Genomic DNA, 22616 nt, shown 5'->3' on the forward strand with positions numbered 1-22616 from the left:
GCTCTTGAACTTTCCTCACAGAATGTGGTGACTTCATTTCCCATCTCCCAAGGGATACCTCTTGGCCGCACGTCGCCCATTCCACAGTAAGACCAAAGGTTCAACGACGAAAGCCCAGACCAAGGCGAGAAGACCGAACCCCAGCCCGTGTATGAAAATTAATGTGGGAGCATCCACACCTCTCCAGGCAGCCGCAAGAGCAGGCAGCCCTAGAAGAAGGCAAAAACAGACAGGCTAATAGCAATGCACCCTATCCCAATCCAAATCCAAAGGTAGCGCAAAATACTCCGTTGAAACCTCACCGGATCAGGTTGAACGGCCGCCGTCTTCCTAAGCATCAACCAAAAGTCAAAAGCTTTTCTTGATATGGTGTTGAAACCCATGAACAGCACGACATCAATACCAAGCAGAAAAAGACCAATGTAAGCCGCTGGATCTCTTGATATGCCGGTGAACATTCCAAGGTATCCATCCTTTGGCATCGTGTCAGGGCAAACAAAAAAGGTACCGTTCGTCTTCATCGCGATATTCTCGGTAGTCATGTTGGCGACTTCGTCTCGCTTGTGCATGAGAATGGTGAAGTGACGCCAGGGGATCTTGGGGAAGCCGCCTATTGGCCAGCCAGCTTGCTCGAAGTCGGAATCGCCGAAGGGGAGACGGGAATGGTCTCTACGTCTCCGACCTAAATCTCGTTGATGGCGTTGCCTTGGTCGTAGAAATGGTCTGATTTTACCGTTTTACGCCCCGGACTGCGGAGAATTTGTTGCCCATTTGGGGCTTGGGGGGTTGTAGGATGTTACGTGATAACAGGAGGTTCCAGTCGAGGTTGTCTTAGTGGCTCTTGATAGAGTAATAGTGTGACTGTGTGACAAGAGGGTACACTCTATGAGACTTGGAAGGAACGCTTGGGGGAAAGAACTCTGGTAAAGTGATCATAGCATCATTTGCAAGATAAACCCCAATCAGTTATCCAAGGTAGTGGACGATTCTATGAGCTCATGGACAATACTAGTAGACAGTGTCAATACTTTGAATCTTCGATTGAATATCTAACATAAGCACAGCTGTCATGGAGCTGCCCTGAGGCTAATTTAGCTAAACAATTACCATATCCAGCTTGCATGTACTAAACAAGAGACCAGGTGCAAGTTTCCTGCATCTTGATAGATGAGTCTGGGATTGACCGCCTGTGTTCTGCCAGTAGAATCTTTACCGCCCAGCGCGACGTCTATCGACATTCGACATGGCTCTGCATCGCTCGAGGTTCAATTTCAGACAAACAATTTCTGAGTGTATGTCGAAGAAGCAGTGCAGACTCGGCACTTCCTTGCTGGTATCAAGCTTACCTGAAAATTGCTCTTAACTCTTTTGTCTCCAAAAGAGCCCTTACTGGGCCCAGCAATTGCATTCCTCATCAGTGAGACGATGGAGTGTATGTGTATCGGTGAGGGCACACCCACTTAGTACGCTAGAAGGCAATGCACGATAAAAGATGGCAATAAAAGTTTCAGTTCCTCCAGATAAGACCTCATCCCGATAGGCCAAAGACAAGGACTTTTGACAGAACTGAGGGTTCCCCTCCTCTAGGCTCTCCCTGTGAGTGGCCGCCGCCAAGTGATGATCGTGCATAAGGGCGCGTATTTGTGACCAACGACAGGCACGGATTCATCTTACCTTGACCTGCACCAACTTCTCTTCACCTCGTCACATCGTATGCCCACCTCTTATATGCACTCCCCCCCTCTGCCGCCCTCATCACCTTTGGAACATGTATCACATAGCCCGTGCAAGATTCGTCTGCTGTTTCGAAATGTCGATCATTGACTGCACTTGCTTTTAGACATAATTCCCATCCTCCCACTCTGTTCTCTTTTATAGCCCAGGCGCCGGAATGTCTACCCCGGCCGTCTTATTTTTGCGTGTTCTTTCGACTCTCTTGATTGTCCATATCGCCCCGGTTCGTGGGGCCCAAGAGAAGATCCAACGTGAGGCCAACTCGGCTGCGCCTCGGTTAGTGAATAAACCACTGCTAGCAATTCAGATTGGGAGCATCGTCGGCGCCTACGTGATCTTCGTCGCTGTCCTCCTAGCCCTACTTCTCTTCGTCGGACGTCGCCTGCGTCGGACTGTCCAGTCCTCCAACTATACACTGCATATGGAGATGCTGAAGCCCGTCAGACCACCTGTCAGCATGGATCCCAGCCCGGTTACCCCAATGTCGCACAACCTGCCCAGTCCCAAGTCCAGTGGTTTCAGGTCCTGGGGCTCGTTGAACAGGAGTGTCAGACCCTCCCAGCCATCCGTCAACGGCAGCATGTTGACCATCGACGAGTCGATCGTCGCACACGATAGACAACGAGCCCAGCATGATATGGAGATGCTCTACGCAGCTGTCATGGAGCATGATGCCCAAAAGGCATCCGGACTTGATCTGTCCACCAGGGAACTGGAGTCCCAGGCACAGTCACCGGATAGTCAACACACAAACCCGTTCGCCGACCGAGTCTCACATGGCTCGGAGAACTCACTGACACCGCTGAAGTCCCCAACCAAGGGTTTCACCAGCTCCCGCTTATCCAAGCTCTTCAACTCGGGTTCCCGTTCCACTTCAGAGTCAAGCAAAACGCGCGCGCCGCGCCTGGATGTCCGCAAATTGCCCATATCATCTCCACTGGCCTCGCCGACCCCAGCCACACCCCAAGCGTATGTGCCCGAAAACCCGCCTCTCTCGCCCCGGATCTATAACCCCGGTCCTCCTCCTATGGTGCCGCAGCACCAGGCAAGCGGGTCTATCCTGCCCCCTCCAGGCCGTGGCCGACCGCCTGCGCCTCTAACTCTCGCTACGCCCTCGCCTTCGTCATCTCTGCCATTCCGCGAGGCCTACCCGCTACAAAGTGCACCGGCTACCAAGACTACGATCTTGGAACGTCCGGTCAAAAATCGGCTGGGTCCTCTCACGGGAATGGCCACTCCTTACAGTCCATATATGCCATTCACACCTGTAACACCCTTTACCCCCGGGCGTACAGTGACAAAGCGGCAACGGAAGCTAGAGGAGCGTGGCAACGGGCTACAGGTATTAAATGAGGATGATCTGGTTAAAGATGATGATGCCATCTGGGGATGAACAATGAACCAGCAACAGAAATGAGTCTAATCTGGGATATCTCGCGTTCAAGTGCATATTACATACCTGAAGCCCTCTAAACACACATACGCGGGCCGTATAGTTCCATGCAAGAAATCTAATATTGACACCTTCAAGCAGACATTACCCCTAGTGTCCCTGCTGTACCAGACCTACATCTTCTCCCTCAAATGCGTATTCCCCATAACAATCGCCTCTGAGAAATCGGACCTCGTCCCCGCCTTCTCGAGACTCAACAAAGTCTGAATCGTACACCCCTTAGGCGAAGAAATACTCTCCCTAACAACCGCCGGATGCTGCCCACTCTGCAGCACAGCCAACAACCCCTTCACTCCCTGCAACACCAACTCCATCGCATCCCCCCTCTTAAGCCCCTCCGCAACACATCCATCCAGCAACCCCTCAATCGGAATCGTCATCGTTGCCATAGTCGCCCCAACAAGCACAGTCGCAAGCCCAACATGCTCAGCCCCCAGATACTTAACCTCGCCAACCTGCTCGAAAATCCAGTCCGCCATCGCCGCCAGGTCCCTCGGGACCGTAGGCTCCGGCGTCTCGATAATAGTCATTGACTGCCCAAGCTGGGCGCCCATGCTTGGGACCGCGACTATGACGTGTGGTGCCGGTGATGCGGATGTCGGCGTTGGGTTTATGAGGTTGGTTATTGCTGAGGCTGATTGACCGCCCAGCATGCTGATGACGAGTTTGCCGGCTAGGGCAGCGGCGGCGCCTTTTTCGCCTAAGACAGCGGGTGCCATGTAGGGTTTGCAGCCCAGGATTATGATATCTGATTCCCACATCGTTTGCACGTTTTGGTCGAAGACGACTTTTATTAAGTCTTTGTGTTCAGGGGAAAGGGTGGACTTGATCCGGGCTGCGGAGGCTTCTGTTTTTGTGCAGACTATTATGTGCGAGATGGGGGGTTCTTCGGATTTCTCTTTGTCGGTGTTGCTTGAGAATGCGGCGTTGAGGAGGCCGTTTAGAACGGCGCCGCCCATGTTACCTTGAATTTGTTAGTTTCTGCTGCTTGATTTGTTCCAACGAGCTTCATGTGTACATACCGCATCCAATGAAACCGAGGGTTTGTCCTGAGGCCATTATGAAGTTTTTTTTGGTAGTTGGAGAGTTGTAAGATCAACGGTTGCCAGTCGCGGCCCCTTGCGGGGTCAGATCTGGAGCACTGTCGATCTTAAGCCATGATAACTCGGCTGAGGCCTCCGACGTAGTTATTCGATCGGCGGACGATGCCGAGGTTCAACAATCACCATTTCCTACTCCGCACTCCGCAGTATGCAAGAGAGAGATCAACAACATCTCCGAATCAAAAGAGCCCGATGTTTCGGGCTCGGACTGCCCCAAGTCCCCGACCCCGGCGACTTCGGCAGCCCTCGGCGGGTATCTCAAGTCCTGCGGCTCCTGCCCGTCGAGCGACGCCGAGCTTGGTGGATAAATTAAAATTGTAGCCTAGCAACGACTCCGAGCCACATAATTCGTACTACTTTGGATTCATTTGACACTATGACCGCCCCCCACACGCTACTATGCCGAAAGTTACGAGCTCAACCAATGGAATTTGGACACGGAGCCCCAATAGTGAGACGGATCGAGGCTCTTCCCGACCTAGGAAAGCAGTGAAGGCAATTTTAGGTATAAGAGTGGGGATGATCACTTGTTCGGATGTCCTAGTATCAATGATTTAGCTTATGCCTCGAGGATATTCGACAGCTACATCGCATCTCAATCATGGCATCAAAGTAAGTACTGTTGCCTGAAGGGCCAACCACCTTCAATGAAGATCAAATCCGAAAGCCCATCCAAGGATATCCACTAAGACTCTCGAAAGTGCAATTCCCAATGAATCCCACATCGCTATCGTCCGAGGAACAGTAGACGACGGCCCAGCAGTCCTCGCTCTCCTAGACAACGCCGTCAAATGGCTAGAATCTACCGACAGAGTCGGGCAGTGGGGATCATCCCCGTTTTCAGAGAACCCAAGACGCGCTGAACAACTCGAAGAGTTCGCAACAACCGGTCTCGGCCTCTGGCTCGCCATTAAGGTTGCGGATGACACGCCAATGAACCAAGATCGACCTTCGGGGCCCATCATAGGCGCACTTGCCGTTGGAGAGAAGATGCCTTATGCGCCAGCGGTCTCTGAGCCTGAGCTTTACGTGCGCTTGTTAGTCTCGGATCGACAATCGGCTGGGCAGAAGATTGGCAAGCGTCTTTTGGAACATGCTCGTGATCTTGCCAATGGGGCTGGGGCTTCGTTATTGCGGGTTGATTGCTACGCTGGTGGTGATGGTGGATTGGTTCGATATTATGAGTCGCAAGGGTTTGAGCGATGTGAGCGCTTGGACCTTCAAGGGACTTGGCCTTGTCAGGTGCTTGCGCAGCGTTTACGGGTGAAGGGAGGATAGAGATATTGGATTTCTACCCTCAGTCTAGAGCTCCTTATTACAAACAGCAGTACGAGATATGCTACATCGATCATGTACTGTGTATCTCACCCATCGAAATAGCTACAATTGACAAGGGAGGACCTAGTCAGTAGTCACCCAGAAAGCGGAAATGTTACCCGCTCATCATGATGATGTGTATGTAGCCCTGTAGACATAATGTTTGTTAAATGTCTGAAGCTGCACTTCAATTGAGAAGACCTTTCCCAAGTAGTTGCGCTTAATAGCTGCGAAGTCATAGAGATATTTATAGCGCCTATCTGATTCTTGCCGGCACCGATGCGCCCCACCAGTGGCGTATACAAATCTCCGCATTAGGGTTAGCTCCATGTCCGAATTCACCAGGGATGCTCGCTATCATCTTCAAAGTGCCACTTTGAACGTCCTCGAGACTATTGCATAGACATCTGTACTGTTTTCTGTTGAGGTCTGAGCACTACTGCGACTTCCATTGTCCGCTATCAAGTTGATCAGCTTCTTTCATCCAACTTTCCTGATCGTCTCCGCTCCTCCCCCACCTCGGAGTTCAGCCTGTCGTCATCCTCGGAGAAGGCGCTGTTTCCGACGCCCGACTTCTCTCGGCCAAAGGCCCATAGTCCCCCGTTTGACCGTTAGCACTCAAGAGTGAAGCGTGATAACTCGCGTGTATCATAATAGAATCCGAGTGAGGTGTTCCACTCTTTATCTTGGCAGAGACGCGAATGGGACTGTCTTGGCTAACTGGATCTTTCTTTGCAGATCTCAGTGATTCTATCTTTCTTCCCCCACTATTACAAGTTTACACCACACCTCTCCCCCTTTTGTTTTCAATCCTACGAACCACCTAAATGCCTCTCACCGTCCTATCCCGATCCCAGCTCCGTGAACTTCTACACGCGCTTTCCCGCGACGATGTGGTTGCGCTGCAGCGCAATCTCGCCGATGCCCTACGAGACTATTCCAGCGGATCTCAGGAGAAAGGTTGCTCGGCAGCTTATCAACCCCAGCGAACTGCCATTACACGCCAGAATGGCTGCACCACCCTTTTCATGCCGGCCAGCACTGGACAGACAATTGGCATCAAGATGATTTCCCTGCAGGACGGGGCTAAGGCCGGCTGTGCTATTGAACGTGACATTGTGGATACCCAAGAGAAGGAGCAGATTATTTCACGCAGACGAGGCTCTTTCCGAAACTCGGTGGCTTCTCTGTCGTCCGACATGAGTGATCTATCTGTGGGCTCTTCTCAAGGCGACAAGGAGGACAGCAATTCGGTCAGCCCCGTCACAACCACCAATGACAGCAGTACGACAGCATCAAGCACAGATGGCTCTACACTTCTCAGTGGGTGTGTCAACCAGCAAAACGTTACCTCCAACGTCTCCAAAACTCTTGGCGCTTGGCCGGGCGCAGGGGCCCGTGACACCTCGCCTCGCGGCAGTGTAACACTACTCGATGGCGAGAGTTTGCCTTTCGCTTTGATTAACGCACATGAACTAACGGCATTCCGCACGGCCTTGGCTTCACTGTTGATGTTCAACAAGCGCAAGAAGGTGCGCACTCTCCTCGTGTTTGGAGCGGGCACCCAGGCATACTGGCACATCCGCTTGGCGTTGGTCCTCCGCGGTGAGGACATTCGCCGAGTATACATCGTGAACCGTTCTTTCGAGCGTGCAGCAGAGCTTTTGCGCGAGATCTATAAGTCCGAGAACACCGAATGGCGCCGGGACGTCAAGTTTTCGGCCATGAGCACCGATTTCGGCGAGTACGCTCGCATTTTGAAGGCGCATGTGCGCAAGGCCGATGCGATCTTCTGCTGTACCCCGTCCCCCGAGCCACTGTTCCCCGCAGAGTATCTTACCACAGGCGAAGGCCGCCAGAAGGGCCGTTTGATCTGCGCGATCGGCTCATACAAGGCCCACATGGCTGAAATCCACCCGGATATCCTCCGCGACGAGGTCAGTGTGCAACCTCCACATCGTCATTGGCACAAACATATCACCCGTAGTGGTGTGATTGTAGTGGATAGTCTGGATGCAGCTATGAAGGAGGCGGGCGAGATTATCCAAGCCGAAATTAAGCCGAAACAAGTTGTCGAGTTGGGTGAGCTGCTGATGGTGCGTGATGCCACTCGCAACGCTGAGACAGTGGACGAAGAGAAGAGCCTGCATGAATGGTCGCGGCGTGGTAATGTTATCTACAAATCTGTTGGTCTTGGATTGATGGACCTTGTTACTGGCGGCGATCTGGTGCGCTTGGCGCGGGAGCGGAAGCTGGGGACCACAGTGGAGGACTTTTGATTGCTTGACTGGATACCCTTTGCTTATTTTACTTTATTTCTTATTGGCTCAGAGCTGATTCGGAGAAATCAGCCTGAAATTTGTTCTATGAGTTCGATCGACAGACCTCTCGGAGACTCAGCAGTTAGTTGTTACAATATCTTGAGGCTAGAACCAGAAAAGAAATAGCCAATAATCAGCTAACTATTGTATACGAACAGTACTAATGTTCTAAAGCTTTGGCTAAACATAGAATATCACGAGTGCAATTAAGCTCCTGATGTAATTCACCTCGAAGCTCGGGAACAAACCTTGGAAGACATAAAAAAGCTATGGTGGGCTGATGCGCGGGGATGTAACGTCTCGGCACCAGTTTCAATTTTTTCCCTCTGAGCAATCTCCAGCTTCACATTACCAATCCAAGCTTCAGTATTGGACTATCGTGGTTTTAAACATACTGACATCAGTGCACCATTCTTGACACCCCGCGCAGTGAGGGGCCCAACTCAGAGAGGAAAAAGCTAAGCCTGCGGCTTTTGCTATAAAGCACCATCTTCGACTCGGACCCGGTCGAACCCAAAGGGCATTTCCTCATCATGCGAAACACCACCTGCCACCTCCCCAATGGCCTCACCTTCAACGTATCGCCTGTCTTTGGTGGGGTCGCCTTTAAGTCGGCCGACTTCACCGTACAGCACAACTACACCTTCCCTCCCGGCTGGACGATTATGATAAATACTGCGAAGCCTCGCAAATCAAAGGAACAGACAGACCAGCCAGACTCCGAGAATCCGTGCGACGATGGCGGCAGTGTCACTCGTTTCACCACTCCCACCTTGACCCGCGACTCCCTCTACATCTCTTACATAGTCAACCCACCTTCGAGCGATTTCAAGCCCGTAGCCTCGCCCACACGTCTGATCGCCATGATGCTCTGGGCAACGTTGTGGTGGTACTTCCATGAGCCAGAGCCAGACCTGCACCTCGAAACCGCCGCCTCAAGCAAGACCCCCCGCGACGGACGACCGAAAGGCGAATGGCGGATAAACGTTAAGCGCGAGGGAATATTCAAAGGCCGGAACCTGCTCCAGAAGCTCGAGCGCATGGGTCTCCTGGCGACCGAAGATTCCTCCGTCGGCCTGCAGCCAATCGAAACCCGCGACTCAAGCAGCTGGTCGACGATGTTTGTAAGCCGACGCAGCTTCTGGCAGCTGGATCCGCGACTGTTCCTGTTCACACTCACACCTCGCGCAAACCCATCTCCATCACCGTTTGTGTCCCGGGATGCTTCGCCGACGCGCGACGGCCTGCCCTCCGCCACGACGCTCAAGCTGGCGCCCATGGAAGCAACCTTCCACACGGCGAACATGGGCCCGTTCACATCCGTGGGACCTTTCACCTCAGGGAGTCATTTGCCAACGTACTTCCCGCCCCCGCCAACTCAGTATATCTTCACGAACGGGGTGCGGCATCCCGTGCGCCCGAAGGCGCCGCACCAGGGCGAGGTATTTTACGTCCGGTACATCCCCAGCTTGAGTCAGTATCTGTCTTTCCGGGTCCCATTTGCGCCGATGGCGGCCTCGACCTCACAGTCACAACCCGGTAGCGGCAGTCGACCGGGGACACCGGTGACGTCATCCGTTACCAGCATAGAGCAGCATCTCACGGAGAACATCTGCTCGGACTTGGACACGCTGCATCGGTGGATGAACGTGCCGCGAGTGGAAGCAATGTGGTCCGAAGGCGGGCCGAAATCCGTACAGGAGAAGTTCCTGCTCGCGAATCTGACTAGCCGACACAGCTTCCCTGTGATTGGATGCTGGGATGGGAAGCCGTTCGGGTATTTCGAGATCTACTGGGTGAAAGAGGATCCACTAGGCCGACTTCTGGACCACGTTGGCAACTACGATCGGGGAATCCATCTGCTTATCGGGGAACAGGAGTTCCGCGGTGCGCACCGGGTTGCGGTTTGGTTGAGTGCGCTGGTGCACCATTGCTTTTTGGCGGATATGCGAACTGAATCTGTGGTTCTGGAGCCGAGGATTGATAATATCAAGTGAGTTAAATTTGCATTGGACTACTAGCTGGATGCGCTGGTAGTAAGGGCAGGGTGTGGATGTCGATATGCTAACATCCTTTCGCAGACTGATTAATTACCTCCAAGAAGCGGGCTTCTATAAGGAAGGCGAGGTCAGCTTCCCGCATAAGCACTCGGCTATTATGCGGATCAAGCGTGACTACTGGGAAAGCCCGGTTCTATAGGGGCTGGGATATGTGCCCGAGTGGGAGATTTTTGCATTGCCATGATCATGAGTAACGAAACAGCTAGCATTGCCCGGATTTTGATTTCTTTTGTTTGCTATGACTTACTGCCCTATCTCGGCTCTGTAACGAGATTTATGCATTCCTATAAGGGCGGTGATTAGCCCAATAGAACGACCAGAGTGGTTGTTGGTTTCCAATGCGAGTGTTAGACTGGGGGTTCTTACACATAGACTTGAGTAGTGGTTGGATCTGGGTAGTTGGGGAAAGCTCTCCGGCTACTTGGATAAGCTTCTGAGCAGCTTTGTCTATTGAGCGAGTCATATTCGCTCATGGGCTACGTGATACACCATCGGTATAATGATAACCTTCGTTATTGATACTCTACCTTGGGAATTCCACGATTTATGACGTGCCTGGAGTCGGCTTCGTATGGTTGAGACATGAGGTCGTATATCGGTTCCACACAACTTGTCCTTCGTCCCAATACCACATAGATTCAACGACTTCACAAAGTCAAGCTCCTAATGGGCCTGCTACCTGCCTGTTGGTGCATAGCTAGTTCTGGCATTGGCACTGCCTTATCAGTACTGGAGATGATCCCCATATTCCATACACGTGTTTTGGGGCCCGCATTGAAGAGGGAAGGAACCGTCCTCGCTCCTTCTCATCCAAGAAGAACTGCGTTGCAAATAAGGACGGCACAGGCACGTTCCTTCCTTGTTCAGCTCAGCCATGGAAAGGGTATAAATACCCCCTCCTCTTCCTCTTCTCTTTTTCTTTCTTTTCCTTCTACACACCTCTTCCTTTTTTATCATTCCCATCACTCCTCAGGCACCACGCCATCTCAGACACCATCCAACCTCAGGCCACCTACCTTAGGGACCTTCCACCTCTGGGTGTCATGGCTCTCAATCATGGCGCACCATGACAAGATGCTATAGCATGTCACACGTGATGAAATGTCTGTTGTGATGACTCGTGTCTCTCTACCTTTACTACTACTCTTATCCTCCCTCAACTCCACTCCATGCTGCCTCGACCTTCCTGAAACATTCAAGTTGCTTTGGCTCTTTGCCTGCTATCCTCCTCCTCCATCCAATCACCTTCATCCGCTTCGTTTTCCACACCTTCAAGTTGCTTTCACTCAATCACATCCAGTTTCACCGTGGCGGGCTTCGGCTTCAGGACAATCGGGAGGCTGGATGTGGTAACTACGGCACTCACCCATGTCAACTTACCCACGTCCATTGAACCACCTCTACTCACCTATATTCAGTCTTACCGTGGCGGGCCTCATGGCTTCAGGACAATCGGGAGATTGGATATAGCAACCGCAACCACCAAACAACATCCACGGACCACATCCATTTGACCGCCTTTTACTCACGTATACCTATTCAATCTCACCGTGGCGGGCCTCATGGCTTCAGGGCAATCGGGAGATTGGGTATAGCGACCACATCCACTCCACCATTTCTCATCAGTCCTCGCCTATGTTCAGTCTCACCGTGGCGGGCCTCGTGGCTTCAGGACAATCGGGAGATTGGATATAGGAACCGCGACTACCGCAACCACCAGCTGCGAATACCTCCGCTCCACCACCTCTACTCATCTATATTCAATCTCACCGTGGCGGGCCTCGTGGCTTCAGGACAATCGGGAGATTGGATATAGGAACCGCGACTACCGCAACCACCAGCTGCGAATACCTCCGCTCCACCACCTCTACTCATCTATATTCAATCTCACCGTGGCGGGCCTCACGGCTTCAGGACAATCGGGAGGCTGGATATGGTACCGCTTAACCGTCGCTCAAATAGCCTTCGCTCTACCACCCCCGCTTATTCACGTCACCTCAACCGCGTCACTCGCCTATATCCAGCCTTGCCGTGGCGGGCCTCTTTTGGCTTCAGGACAATCGGAAGGCTGGGTAGGGCAAACTCCTCCACTCAATCCACTGCTCCTACTGCCCTACTGAGGCCTTCGCAATTTCGCCTTGTCATCAACCATCAACCATCGACCATTTCCACTGTCTGTTCCACCCTCCATCAGGAGCATCCTCCACAAGGTCTCCAGGCCTTCTTAGCCTTTTGAGAAACCATCAACTGTCTGCATCTCCTCGCCGATAATCAACGACCATTTCCACTGTCTATTATGCCTCAGATCAAACTCCCTTGCCATCTTACTCTACGGGCCCTTCAATTTGGCCTTCACAACAGTGTCTTATCCTCGACCATCAGCTACTAAACGCAGTCGCTTATCCATCAATTGGCTTCACATCTTGCCTCTTATACCCCCCCACCATCATATCGACTCTCCCAACACGCTGTCTGCCATGCCTCCTATATCCTTCTTGCCATCTTTCTTCGTCTTCAGCCAACCGCCATTTACCACCATCCACCAACCGGCCTTTCAAGCCTCGAAATATTATCTTTGACTGTCCACCACTGAAACCAACCTCCCATCTGCCTGTCTATCCTGGCTCCTCCACCTACCATTATCCATGGACCATCGACAACTCGATATTGCCATCGACGCCTTCGTTCCTGGCCTTCTTAATCGTCATTTACAACTCACTGCCACAACCAACGGGCCTGTCTACTCCGGCCTTCAACAATCCACCCTCTTCTCAAAATGGGAATTTCCTCTTGGCCTGTTCATCAACAGGCTTCTCATCAACTCCTTACCATTCACCACCCACCATTGACCTACCACGCCTTACCCACCTACGAACCTCTTCGACTTGGCGTCTTGGCCTTTCTGGCCACTCACTACCAACTTCATTGGCCAACAAGCCTTCTGGGATCCGCATCGACTGCGAGTCACTCACACCGTGAAACAAGAAACTTCGGTCTTCGGCCCTACCATCCTGACTACCTGCCACGAAACCACCAAGAAACATCCCCCTCCTCCTGAGGGCCCTCTGCATTCTAGCCGCCAGTCAATATTGGTTGTGCTGCCACAAGAGAATCTCTACATCCCGATAACCAGTCAAAACACCGATCATCCGCACTCATGGGCCTCCCGATACTTGGACTATCATCATGACTACGTGTTGTCGACCATGCCCAGCAATGGCTCTTTGCCTCCTTGGTTCTTGCATCTCTGCTTCATCTTGACCACCAACCACCATTAACCATACAACCCGTCTATCAATATGTGCCTTGACCCTTTTCTGTGACTGCCTGACGATTGTTGAGTCCGAGTCCTGTGACGAGAGGGGTGTTGACAAGCTTCTTGACGGATTCCTTTCTTCTTCTCTTCTTCTTTTCTCTTCATATCTGTTCCACTTTGAATGCGTTCTTTCTTCAAAGATCTGGCACGTCACATTGGTATCTTCACCTTTGCGGGTAGGCTCATCGCTACCCAGACAAACCATCTCCCGGTGGTTACCGACGTGAAAGACATCTTCACCTTTGCGGGCTTGCTCAACGCTACCCGGACAAACCATCTCTCGGCGGTTACCCACGTGTTGATCATCATCTTGAGGACATGCCCCGTGGGCTTTCCATCATCCGCCCTGTCTCCGTGCATCACGGCAGCCGCCCACAATTACCGCCACGGTGCAACTCTCACAGATGAATCGCGTACTCAAATCTACTTCTCTATGCAACTTGCCACCGGATATGGTCTCACAAAGTGCCTGGTCTGCCACAGTCTACACTCTACATATCAACCTATCACGGTCAAACCAGCAATGAAAGTGACCTTCATCGAGTCACATTCTTCGGTTCTTCATACGGATGCTCTATTCCAGGACGACCGAGGTGTTTCGCCTGCGGATGCCTTCTTTCCTTTCACGTCCCTCTCTTTCGTGCCTCTACTCTCAGGACTCGTGCCTACATAACAAACTTTAAGTAGCTTAATAAATTCTACCCATTTATTTGCTATTACGGTGTATTCGCTGTAGACCACGCAATTCCGACTTCACTAACTGCATAGCCTGAATCTGATTTTCAGTCTTGTCACTAATCTTGTCACTAAATAAAACAATCTTCCGTATCATTCACGATCATGTCACTTTCATCGTCCCATACCTTAAACCACGCTAGTCCAAATGTGTCCATAGCCGGAGGCTGTCAATGCCACCTGACCAAGAATGATGAAGGGCGAGACTCCGTCCGTGAGCCGAAGAGGCGTAAAGGGGGTGCATTACCAGTACACCATACCTTCAAACCTTGGAGTACCAATACATTGAGCGGAGCAAGGAGCGTCTCCATGTCTGAGATTGTTACTATGACTACTTCAAGGCCGCGAGTCTAGCTAAGTTACAAAAGAATCGTAGTTTAATAATAATCTTGATTGTCTGACAGATAAATACATAGAGCGCGAGCGACAACGTCTAAGTGAACCAGGGTAAAAATATGAGCTGAGAACAGCCGTATGGATAACACCGAGGAAATGACGAACCGGAGCATAACGCCGATGCTCGGGGCAGATGCAAGTGAGTGATAGAGAAGGATAAGGATAATGAGAAGGAAGAAAGAAAAGAAACAGGAAATAAAAGAGAACAGATGTCTCGAGCGGATTGGCTCAGCATGACCATGTGGTATGTTAAAATACCAAGGATATTCATGTGAGCGAAGGGGTATTGGCACAGAATGCGTATCAGCGTGTGAACAGCTTTTTGAGAAGCGGGAATAAGTATCGAAAAAGAAATACAAGCCATATTGTGGATGTCATCATGTGAGAGAGGGTTGCACATGACATGAATTAAATTGACCAGTTGGCCAAAAGAAAGTTGAAAAAAATAAAAAAACAAATCGAGACCAGCTCGATTAATGAGATCGTCGACCACCCATATACGAACCCGTCGCCGAAGCCAAGAACCTCGCGACAAAACCGCCGCTATGAGCATGGCCGCCGACCTTCATTTTCTTCGAAGGCTGGCGGGAAGGCTCGAAAGATTTCTTAGTTTCGAGATGGCCGACGTTAACGTAGCTATAGTTCAGTGAGGAGATAGAGGACGGACTGCGGCCCAGGTCCGTGAGGATGACGTCGTCGGTACCGTGGGAGGAGACCGTGCTTATGGACGCCGGTGTTCCCCTTGAGCTGGCAGGAGCGAGACTGGAAGAGCGCGAGCAAAGAGAGTTGAAGGTCTCGGCGTGAGTGAGAGGCGGGACGTCACGAACTGAGGGCGGGGAGATGGAGCGGTGGACGCGATTTGGGGAAGCGCGTTGGCGGTGGTAAGGGTTGTAGCGATCGTGGTCTGCGGCTGATTGCGGGGCGTTGTAGGCGTTGTGTACGCTTGGACAGGAGGCGTGGCTTGGGAGACGACGGAGGGAGTTGTCTGCGCGACGGCTGTCACAGCGGGCTTCGAGTTTTTGTCTGCGGAGACGGCTGGCGAGGAGGTCTGCTGATGCGTGGAGACGGCGCCTGGGAGGAGAGGTTAGTGGAATGGAAGGATTGGAATGGGGTTTTCAAGGGGGGTTATCATACCATTCGCGGTGTTGTTGCTGCTTGTGGCGGTGTTCCTCTTCTGCGAGACGTTCGCGCTCTTGGGCGATGAGACGCTGGCGATGCGGAGCTAGGAAGGGCTCGAGGTAGGTGAATAGGTCTTCTTCGCTGATGCGGAGATCCCAGTCTAGAAGGAAGAGGAGCTGGCGTTCCATGAGGTTGACCTCTGGGAGGGAGAAGCCGAAGCCTTCGAAGCCCTTGACGACGGTGTATCGGGCCCAGTGCTTGTTCTTGGGGCTCGAGTCGTTGAGGTTCTTGGCGGCGAGAATGAGTGAGGCGAGGAAGATGCGGTGGACTGTGCAGCGCATGCCCTTGGCAACTGGCGGCAGACGGGAACGGAGACGGCCGAGGTAGACCAGGGAGCTCATGAGTGTGGGGACTTGTACCTGCGACCGGGCGACTAATGAGGCAATGAATGCTTCAATGGATGGTAGTGCAGGTAAGTCGGTTGGTTCCATGGGGGGAGTGGCTGGTGGCGTGGGTTGTCCGTTCTGGTTGACTGTGTTGGTCACATGGGCTTCACAGCGGATGACCTGACCGGCTTGTTGGGCCAAGTGGGTGATCATTTCACGAGTGACTCGAGTTGTGACGAACTCGTCGAGAGCTGCTCGGTTGAGCGAGATGGAATCCATTGTGAGTGTGATTGTGAGAGATGGTGGGTGGAGAGTAAAAGGAAGGTCGAGGGTTGACAATTAAGTAGTCGAGATGTAGATAGTCAAGTTCAGGCACAAGTAAATTGTGAACAATCAGATACAAGGAGTGTTTGTGGTGGTGAAAGACAGTAGAACAAAGGTCTTTGTCTTCAAAACTTCAGGGTATAGATCGGAGGGATGTAGTCGACAGAAGTTGAAGCGAAGACCAAACTGATAATGAAGTACTAAATTCCTGAACCAGCAGGAGAAGTAGTTCTTGTAAAAAGAATGTTGCAGTAAGGATAGTTGGGGGTTGTCGTGTCAACCCTTTATCGATAGCCCTAACTGAGCTTCTCCAGAGAAGAGTGAGACCTGCCGAGACGGAGATTTATTGGTGAGAGACAAAATCCACAGTCAACGCAGTAGTCCAATATATTGAATATCGGTTTCGGAGGGAATTATTAAAGATATAGAGAGTCTAGAGGACTGGAATAGACTGAAATAAGACTGAAATAAAAGGAAAGGGGAGGAAAGGAAAGAAGAATGACGACGTTGAGCATGTGGATGAATCTCGTGAAGAATGGTGGAATACCTCTAGTTATATGGTATGAGAGGGAGGGAGGGGGGGGGGGGGGGGAGGAAAAAGAATCTGCCTGCAAGGACCAGTAAGAGAAGAAGGATGGGAGATGCATAGTTGGATCTAAGATACTCAGTTGGCGCTTGAGAGAGATCGAAACTGTGCTTATCCCTAGATTCATCCAATTCATCCACTTCGCTAGGCCCTCCTCTCCTCTATTGATATCCCCTACCACCCAGTGGCCCTCGATCAATTATTCTTGAACATGAAACTCGCCGATCGTCTCATATCTGAGCGAGACGCGGATCCCATTCCATTCCATAGGTACACGGGTAATAGACAGTTTGACCTTGAACGCGTGAAGTAATGGATCTAGCCTCTCCGATGTATGCTGTAGATCAATACAAATCCAAAGTCAATCACCCGAAACAGCCCCCGCAAGTTCGAGTTGGCGCCGAAGGGTGCCCAATCGAAAGCAAACCTGTCAGTTTCCGACTGGCACTGGCATGGGGCGAATCCCTGTATTCCTTATGCCTGTGGTATGACTTCTTATTGGAGCCCCCTGTTACGCGATAAGCGTGTTCGAGGCGTGTTCGAGGCGTGTTCGAGGGGGGCTGGCTCCTGTAAGTACCTTGGATCCAATAGGAACTTAACGTTATCTCTTCAGAATGATCTTGGTCCTCACAGGCTCACATAAGGGAGGTCACATTGATCCCCGGGAAGGCGTTTGATCTATCGATTTCCCAGCCACATTATCTTTTTTGTTTTCCCCCAGTGATCCACTGTGTCCTCCGTACTCCGTAGTGGCAAATACTAATTCTGACAGTAAACCCACTGTGCTGTGTACACAGTAGAAAATCAACCCATGACGGATGCAAATAAGCGCCCTCCCCCATTTCCCGCCATCCCGCCAGCGACCGACAAATTCCCATCCCGACATGCTGGAAGCGCCTAACAAATTCGATCTAATTTTAAACATTTCTAGCGCCTATACAACATACTATGATCAAATACTACTACTATTCTTAGAACCAATCTACGCTCCAGAGTCCATCCAGAACACCGGGTTCTGATCCCCCGCTACCCCCGCGATGCTTCTTATGCATGGCCATGGACCGGTAAAGGACGCGGATGGTCTTCCCGCCGGTCCGCTGCCACATCCGCTATGACGAGCGTCGAGACTGCGCCTCGTTTCAGGATTGGCGTCTCGCTGTCTTTGAGTAATGGTGCGATGCCGTTGGAGGATTGTTTTTGGGAGGTTCTTTTGTGACGTTTCATTGTATGATCACTATGATGCTTAGATGGGATATGGGCGGGTTTGGAGGGTTGTAGAATAGGCAGCCGTTTTTTTTCAAGGCGAGTGTATAGGAGGAATGAGGATTGGTGACGTTTGGGCTTGGGAGATAGGCGCTTGAAACGTGTTTCAGGATTGCTGCCGTTCTGTTTTATGGTCGGCGGTTAGGTGGTGAGATATGCGGAGTACTACATGTAACAGGAGCATGGCTTCAGTATCGCGCACGTGAGAATTTCATTCTATTTCTGCCACCAAATCAAGCAACGACAGCCGAATAAGACGTAGTCTTCATATCAGCCGTCCCAGTAAAAGGCTCCGTGCCAGCCTGAACATCAATCAAATACAGACTCGAGCTCAATCCCTGATCATTCTCCAGATACTTAAAGAACTCCAACAGATCACCCTCGAAACTCGTAACGGTAGACGCCGCGACGAAACTGTACACAGTCATACTCCCATTCGGACCAACGAACAGATCCCACGAAACACCGTTAATATCAACAGTCGCGATCGCAGAGCCAGTCGATGAGATCGGGCCCGCACCGCCCAGCGCAGCAAGCCACACCATGATCTCGTACTCGTTGCTGCCGTCCGGAGTCGAGCTGAGGAATAGGTCGTATGCAACGTCAGCGACGATATCGGTGGTAGAGTAGCTAGCGAGATTATTAGCGGAGCCGGTTCATCCGACAGTTTTGCGTCAGATTTGCCACAAATAGCGTACCTCCATTCCCAGGCGGACTTGATACTACTCACGGCGCTCAGCTGCTTGGATGTGAACTGCAGGGCGACGTTCGCGTAGCTCTTGACTTGGTACGACGTGCCGGCCCAGGACCAGGAGGTGTGCCAGGCGATCGTGTCGCCGTTGACGGAGTCCAGGCCTGTGCACTGCGTGCCGGAGGGATCGTCGCTTTGGCCCCAGAGATTGTTGTAGAGGATGTAGCTGCCTGTTGTTGTAGAGCCCCATTGGTCGCAGAAGTCGGCGCGGCGGGAGAGGGTCTTGGTCGGGATGGTGGCGGCGTTGCTTAGGGCTGCCAGTGAGGTGAGGACGGATAGAGGAGCGAGGGACTTCATTGCGGCTTTTGAAAGGGTGCAGTATGAACATACAAGCAGCAAACGTAGAGCATGGAACGGGATTGTCAGTGTGTCTTATACTCAGCTCCTGGAAAACGTCCGATCAGTATGGGATAGGCCAGCCATGGTCACTATTCCGTATAGATCACGGAGTGATCCTCTCGCATATTGCGTAGTACTGTACGGAGTACTGAGCATCCATCAAGCCCACTCGGAACTCCACAAGAGACGGGTAAATCTGAAAGCTTGCCCGGAGCTAGCTAGGTTGGGCTGCCGAATTAGTGGAAATGCGATCGCCGCAGCCACAGATGCGCCTCTCTGGAGAAGATTTTCCACGACTGGGATCTGGTTTTGTAGGAGGAGATTTGCATTTATGCAGTTTTGGGAAGATCTCCGGCCATTGACAGGACGTCTGAGACAACGGCGTTGTGAGGGGGCGGGTGAACTGCTACTTCTGGACGCAGTCAATTCGGAAATCTCGCTGGAATGTGTTATTGTTCTCGAATATCCATGAATAACTCATGTTATGCGAAGGGCTGGCAAATATCCCTCGAAATAGAATAAGCTCTATTTGCTTCTGATTCTCGGTCGGTCCCTCAAGCGGGATCAGGATATGAGAACCATGGCCTGAAAGCTGAAGGTATTGTGCAATTTGCAACAGCATGCACACAACCTCTGAAGATTGGCGGAAGGATATTTCGAAATCAGCCACACCGTCACTAGTCTCCCGTTCTTCAGGTACATGTACCCCACAAATCATCGCTTCAACATTATAGACAGGCCGGTGGATGCGGAATGATGACCGTTCTTCAAGGGGCGATGATCGACATTCGTCCTGCAGACTGCAGTATCATACTGCAATGGCTGCTGCTGCACAATCAGTATAACATGTTAATGCAACAAGGTTATAATACTCGGTCTATTGGAAAACTTCCGTGTTTCCTGCATTTTGGGTCAATGATTATGCTACCACCTAGTCTCGTCGAATCCTGCCAACTGGTCAATTTCTGCAAACCAGCTGTCTTCGAATAGTTCCTGTGCAGAAGGCCAATCTCTTGTGTCAAGTGTCATGACCTTGAGCACAAACTCCTTGTCCTCATTGCATACATATCTCTCGTGGGGTCGTGAGATGAAAAGGCCTCATGGTGTCCGGAGGACAGTTTCGCATAACCCAAATCAGAACTGCTCGTCGTTCTGGGTTTACTATTTCATCGTACAAACCAGGAAACGGCCCGAATCACTGATGATGCTTCATGAGGATCTTCAAATCGTAATCTTTGTGATCCACCGGGACATCAGGTTTGAAAATGCGGAAGCCCTTCCCATAGAGCAGGCTTATAAGTTATACACCAGTTGGCTCAAGACAGAAGGGAAAAGTTTTTTTAGGTTGAAAGCCTTGCCATTGCCCTTTAGGCTGGTATCCTCCCCGACATGTGGGGTTCTCCAAGACTTTTGTTGTAATAGACCCAAGTCCCAGGTTGATTGGAAACAAGAAGCAGCCGGAAGAAGACGCCAGCTATATCATATTAGCAGCGTCGATGAGTGGAAATACATGTTTTCATCGATGAACCCTGCATCACAGGCCTAGTAGAAGTATATTCACCAAGAAAGAAACCATAAGAGGTTTTAATCTACAGGTATCCATCCCCGCCATATCAGCATCAATTATACTATAAGGATCCATGATACAAACAAAGAGATCGAATTGATTTTGCGTGAAAGATGAATCATTGGCTGGGTGATATGGAAACTGTTGTAAAAACAACGAAATCACGAGAATAATCGATTGTAGAAAAAGCTATGAGTAAATGGAAGGCTGATATCTTGTTTGATTAACCATCACATCCCCATTTCGAGTATTGTACTACACTACGCTTGAACCCCGCCTCATTTAGCTCCTGTGATATGACCGTAGAAGTGTTATTAATTCTCATGGGCCCTGCGGAACGGCGACCTTCCATGTGAGGTTTGTCGGTCATTGACAGAGATCATGCCTTTTTTGCGGTTGACCATTGCATTCATTACCATCATATTCCAGGATTGCTCCGCGGCGATGAATGGACTACCAAGGCTCCATTCCGCTCGAACCACCGCGGTGTACTCCTGAGGCAAGACATCCGACTCGAGGGGTGGAGTGTGGATTTCAGCTTTGATAGATCCACCATACGCAATTTGGCGTGCGAGGCCCTCCGCGTGGGCTTTTATAGCAGCGGAAAGGTCATCAGGAACACAGACTAGTTTACGGATTCCAGCTTGACATATTATAGTTAGTATAGGTAGCCAAGAAACAATCGAGTTGGAGACTGTACCTTCTTCTGCTGTCGTTATCACTAAGCCAATCGGTAAGCCAGCGATAAGATGTTGTCGGGAAACTATCACTGGATTCAACGGACTGATCCCAAGAGCGAAGGTCACTTTCGTTGCTCGTCAAGAATTCTCCAGAATTGATTTTCGCTTCCTTCGAGCAATCAATACGAATATCAAAATCGATGACTTCGGCCTGTTCGTTCGTCGTATGCGTCCCAAGTATCTGTAGGGATATCTTCGGCGGAGACGCTAGCTGCTCTATTGCGGAGGTTTCAATATTCTGCGTCGTGGACGCCATTTTTCTTCGGTGGTTGTGCAAAATTTTGTTGAATGAAATGGAGGGATTCGGGAATTTCGGGAACTTTTTATTATCAAGATCGAGCTGGGGGAAGAAGTGGGTGGTCTCCGCTCACTTAGGTGGCGGCCTAGGCAGATCTGATATGATGGGATAGGGGAGTCACCAGGCAGAACGCAGATCAACCACCGGTGGTTGAACCTAGGGATTGCAGATGTAATTTACATTTACCGTTTTACACGATTTTCTTTGCTATTTACAGTGTAAGAAAAGGTTTCTTACATGGGCTATTTACACGCTAGTAATTTTATATTCCCACTACGTACCTTTGAAAAGAAGGATCACCGCCATGGAGACAGGCACTTGAGGTTGAGCACGGTTGGTTCAGCCAAGTGATTGAAACAACATGAGGATCGCTAGTTTTCAGGCAGCACAGTTGATAATGCCGAGTTGATATTAAATCGTCCAATTGAAGATGCGATGATTCGGATTGGAATGATCCGGCATGGCCTGTCAAATGCTTGGATGTGTCAAACATTGCAAACACAGACAAACTCGTCCAAACAGAACCATCTCAACCATCTCTGGAACCAACTGACTGCCTGACTATTGCCTGATAGACTAAGATGTACAGCAGAAACATATTGAAAATAGGCTTGAGGCATACGCAGTATTTCAGTAAGGCCAATTGACTCAATTCCCATCTGTAGGGTAGATCTAAGGCCTTCGTATACAAGCGAGGGCGTTGACAATTGTTTTGCTCGGCCCCACAGTGGGTGGAACTCCGGGGTCCGTCGCCAGGGGGCCGGAATGAAATTTAAATGCTCGACTTCTCCATTCCAGGACTCTTCCA

General features: G+C 50.9%; 8 protein-coding genes across 8 annotated transcripts; 4 read left to right on the forward strand and 4 right to left on the reverse strand.

Annotated features, from left to right (window-relative positions):
* Positions 1 to 1891: 1891 nt before the first annotated feature.
* On the forward strand, positions 1892 to 3127 carry N7515_001514 (uncharacterized protein; the record flags this gene model as incomplete). The annotated part of the gene is made up of 1 exon (XM_056662258.1): positions 1892 to 3127. One exon carries the CDS (start codon positions 1892 to 1894, stop codon positions 3125 to 3127), a length of 1236 nt encoding a protein of 411 aa, XP_056524371.1.
* A 173-nt stretch (positions 3128 to 3300) lies between these two features.
* N7515_001515 (pyrroline-5-carboxylate reductase) lies at positions 3301 to 4246 on the reverse strand (the record flags this gene model as incomplete). Its single annotated transcript, XM_056662259.1, has 2 exons — positions 3301 to 4151; positions 4210 to 4246. The coding sequence occupies 2 exons, from the start codon at positions 4244 to 4246 to the stop codon at positions 3301 to 3303; spliced, it is 888 nt and encodes a 295-aa protein (XP_056524372.1).
* Positions 4247 to 4891: 645 nt separating this feature from the next.
* Positions 4892 to 5568, forward strand: N7515_001516 (GNAT family N-acetyltransferase; the record flags this gene model as incomplete). The annotated part of the gene is made up of 2 exons (XM_056662260.1): positions 4892 to 4902; positions 4992 to 5568. 2 exons carry the CDS (start codon positions 4892 to 4894, stop codon positions 5566 to 5568), a joined length of 588 nt encoding a protein of 195 aa, XP_056524373.1.
* An 866-nt stretch (positions 5569 to 6434) lies between these two features.
* N7515_001517 (putative proline utilization protein PrnX-like) lies at positions 6435 to 7886 on the forward strand (the record flags this gene model as incomplete). Its single annotated transcript, XM_056662261.1, has 1 exon — positions 6435 to 7886. One exon carries the CDS (start codon positions 6435 to 6437, stop codon positions 7884 to 7886), a length of 1452 nt encoding a protein of 483 aa, XP_056524374.1.
* Positions 7887 to 8461: 575 nt separating this feature from the next.
* Positions 8462 to 10127, forward strand: N7515_001518 (GNAT family N-acetyltransferase; the record flags this gene model as incomplete). The annotated part of the gene is made up of 2 exons (XM_056662262.1): positions 8462 to 9921; positions 10010 to 10127. The coding sequence occupies 2 exons, from the start codon at positions 8462 to 8464 to the stop codon at positions 10125 to 10127; spliced, it is 1578 nt and encodes a 525-aa protein (XP_056524375.1).
* A 4781-nt stretch (positions 10128 to 14908) lies between these two features.
* Positions 14909 to 16219, reverse strand: N7515_001519 (cyclin family protein; the record flags this gene model as incomplete). Its single annotated transcript, XM_056662263.1, has 2 exons — positions 14909 to 15506; positions 15570 to 16219. 2 exons carry the CDS (start codon positions 16217 to 16219, stop codon positions 14909 to 14911), a joined length of 1248 nt encoding a protein of 415 aa, XP_056524376.1.
* A 2127-nt stretch (positions 16220 to 18346) lies between these two features.
* xgeA (putative endoglucanase) lies at positions 18347 to 19161 on the reverse strand (the record flags this gene model as incomplete). The annotated part of the gene is made up of 2 exons (XM_056662264.1): positions 18347 to 18743; positions 18812 to 19161. The coding sequence occupies 2 exons, from the start codon at positions 19159 to 19161 to the stop codon at positions 18347 to 18349; spliced, it is 747 nt and encodes a 248-aa protein (XP_056524377.1).
* Positions 19162 to 21084: 1923 nt separating this feature from the next.
* N7515_001521 (uncharacterized protein) lies at positions 21085 to 21766 on the reverse strand (the record flags this gene model as incomplete). The annotated part of the gene is made up of 2 exons (XM_056662265.1): positions 21085 to 21413; positions 21466 to 21766. The coding sequence occupies 2 exons, from the start codon at positions 21764 to 21766 to the stop codon at positions 21085 to 21087; spliced, it is 630 nt and encodes a 209-aa protein (XP_056524378.1).
* Positions 21767 to 22616: the final 850 nt, after the last annotated feature.

Source organism: Penicillium bovifimosum, assembly GCF_028826915.1.
Source record: "Penicillium bovifimosum strain IBT 22155 chromosome Unknown utg000002l_segment0_segment0, whole genome shotgun sequence".
Lineage (NCBI taxonomy): Eukaryota > Fungi > Ascomycota > Eurotiomycetes > Eurotiales > Aspergillaceae > Penicillium > Penicillium bovifimosum.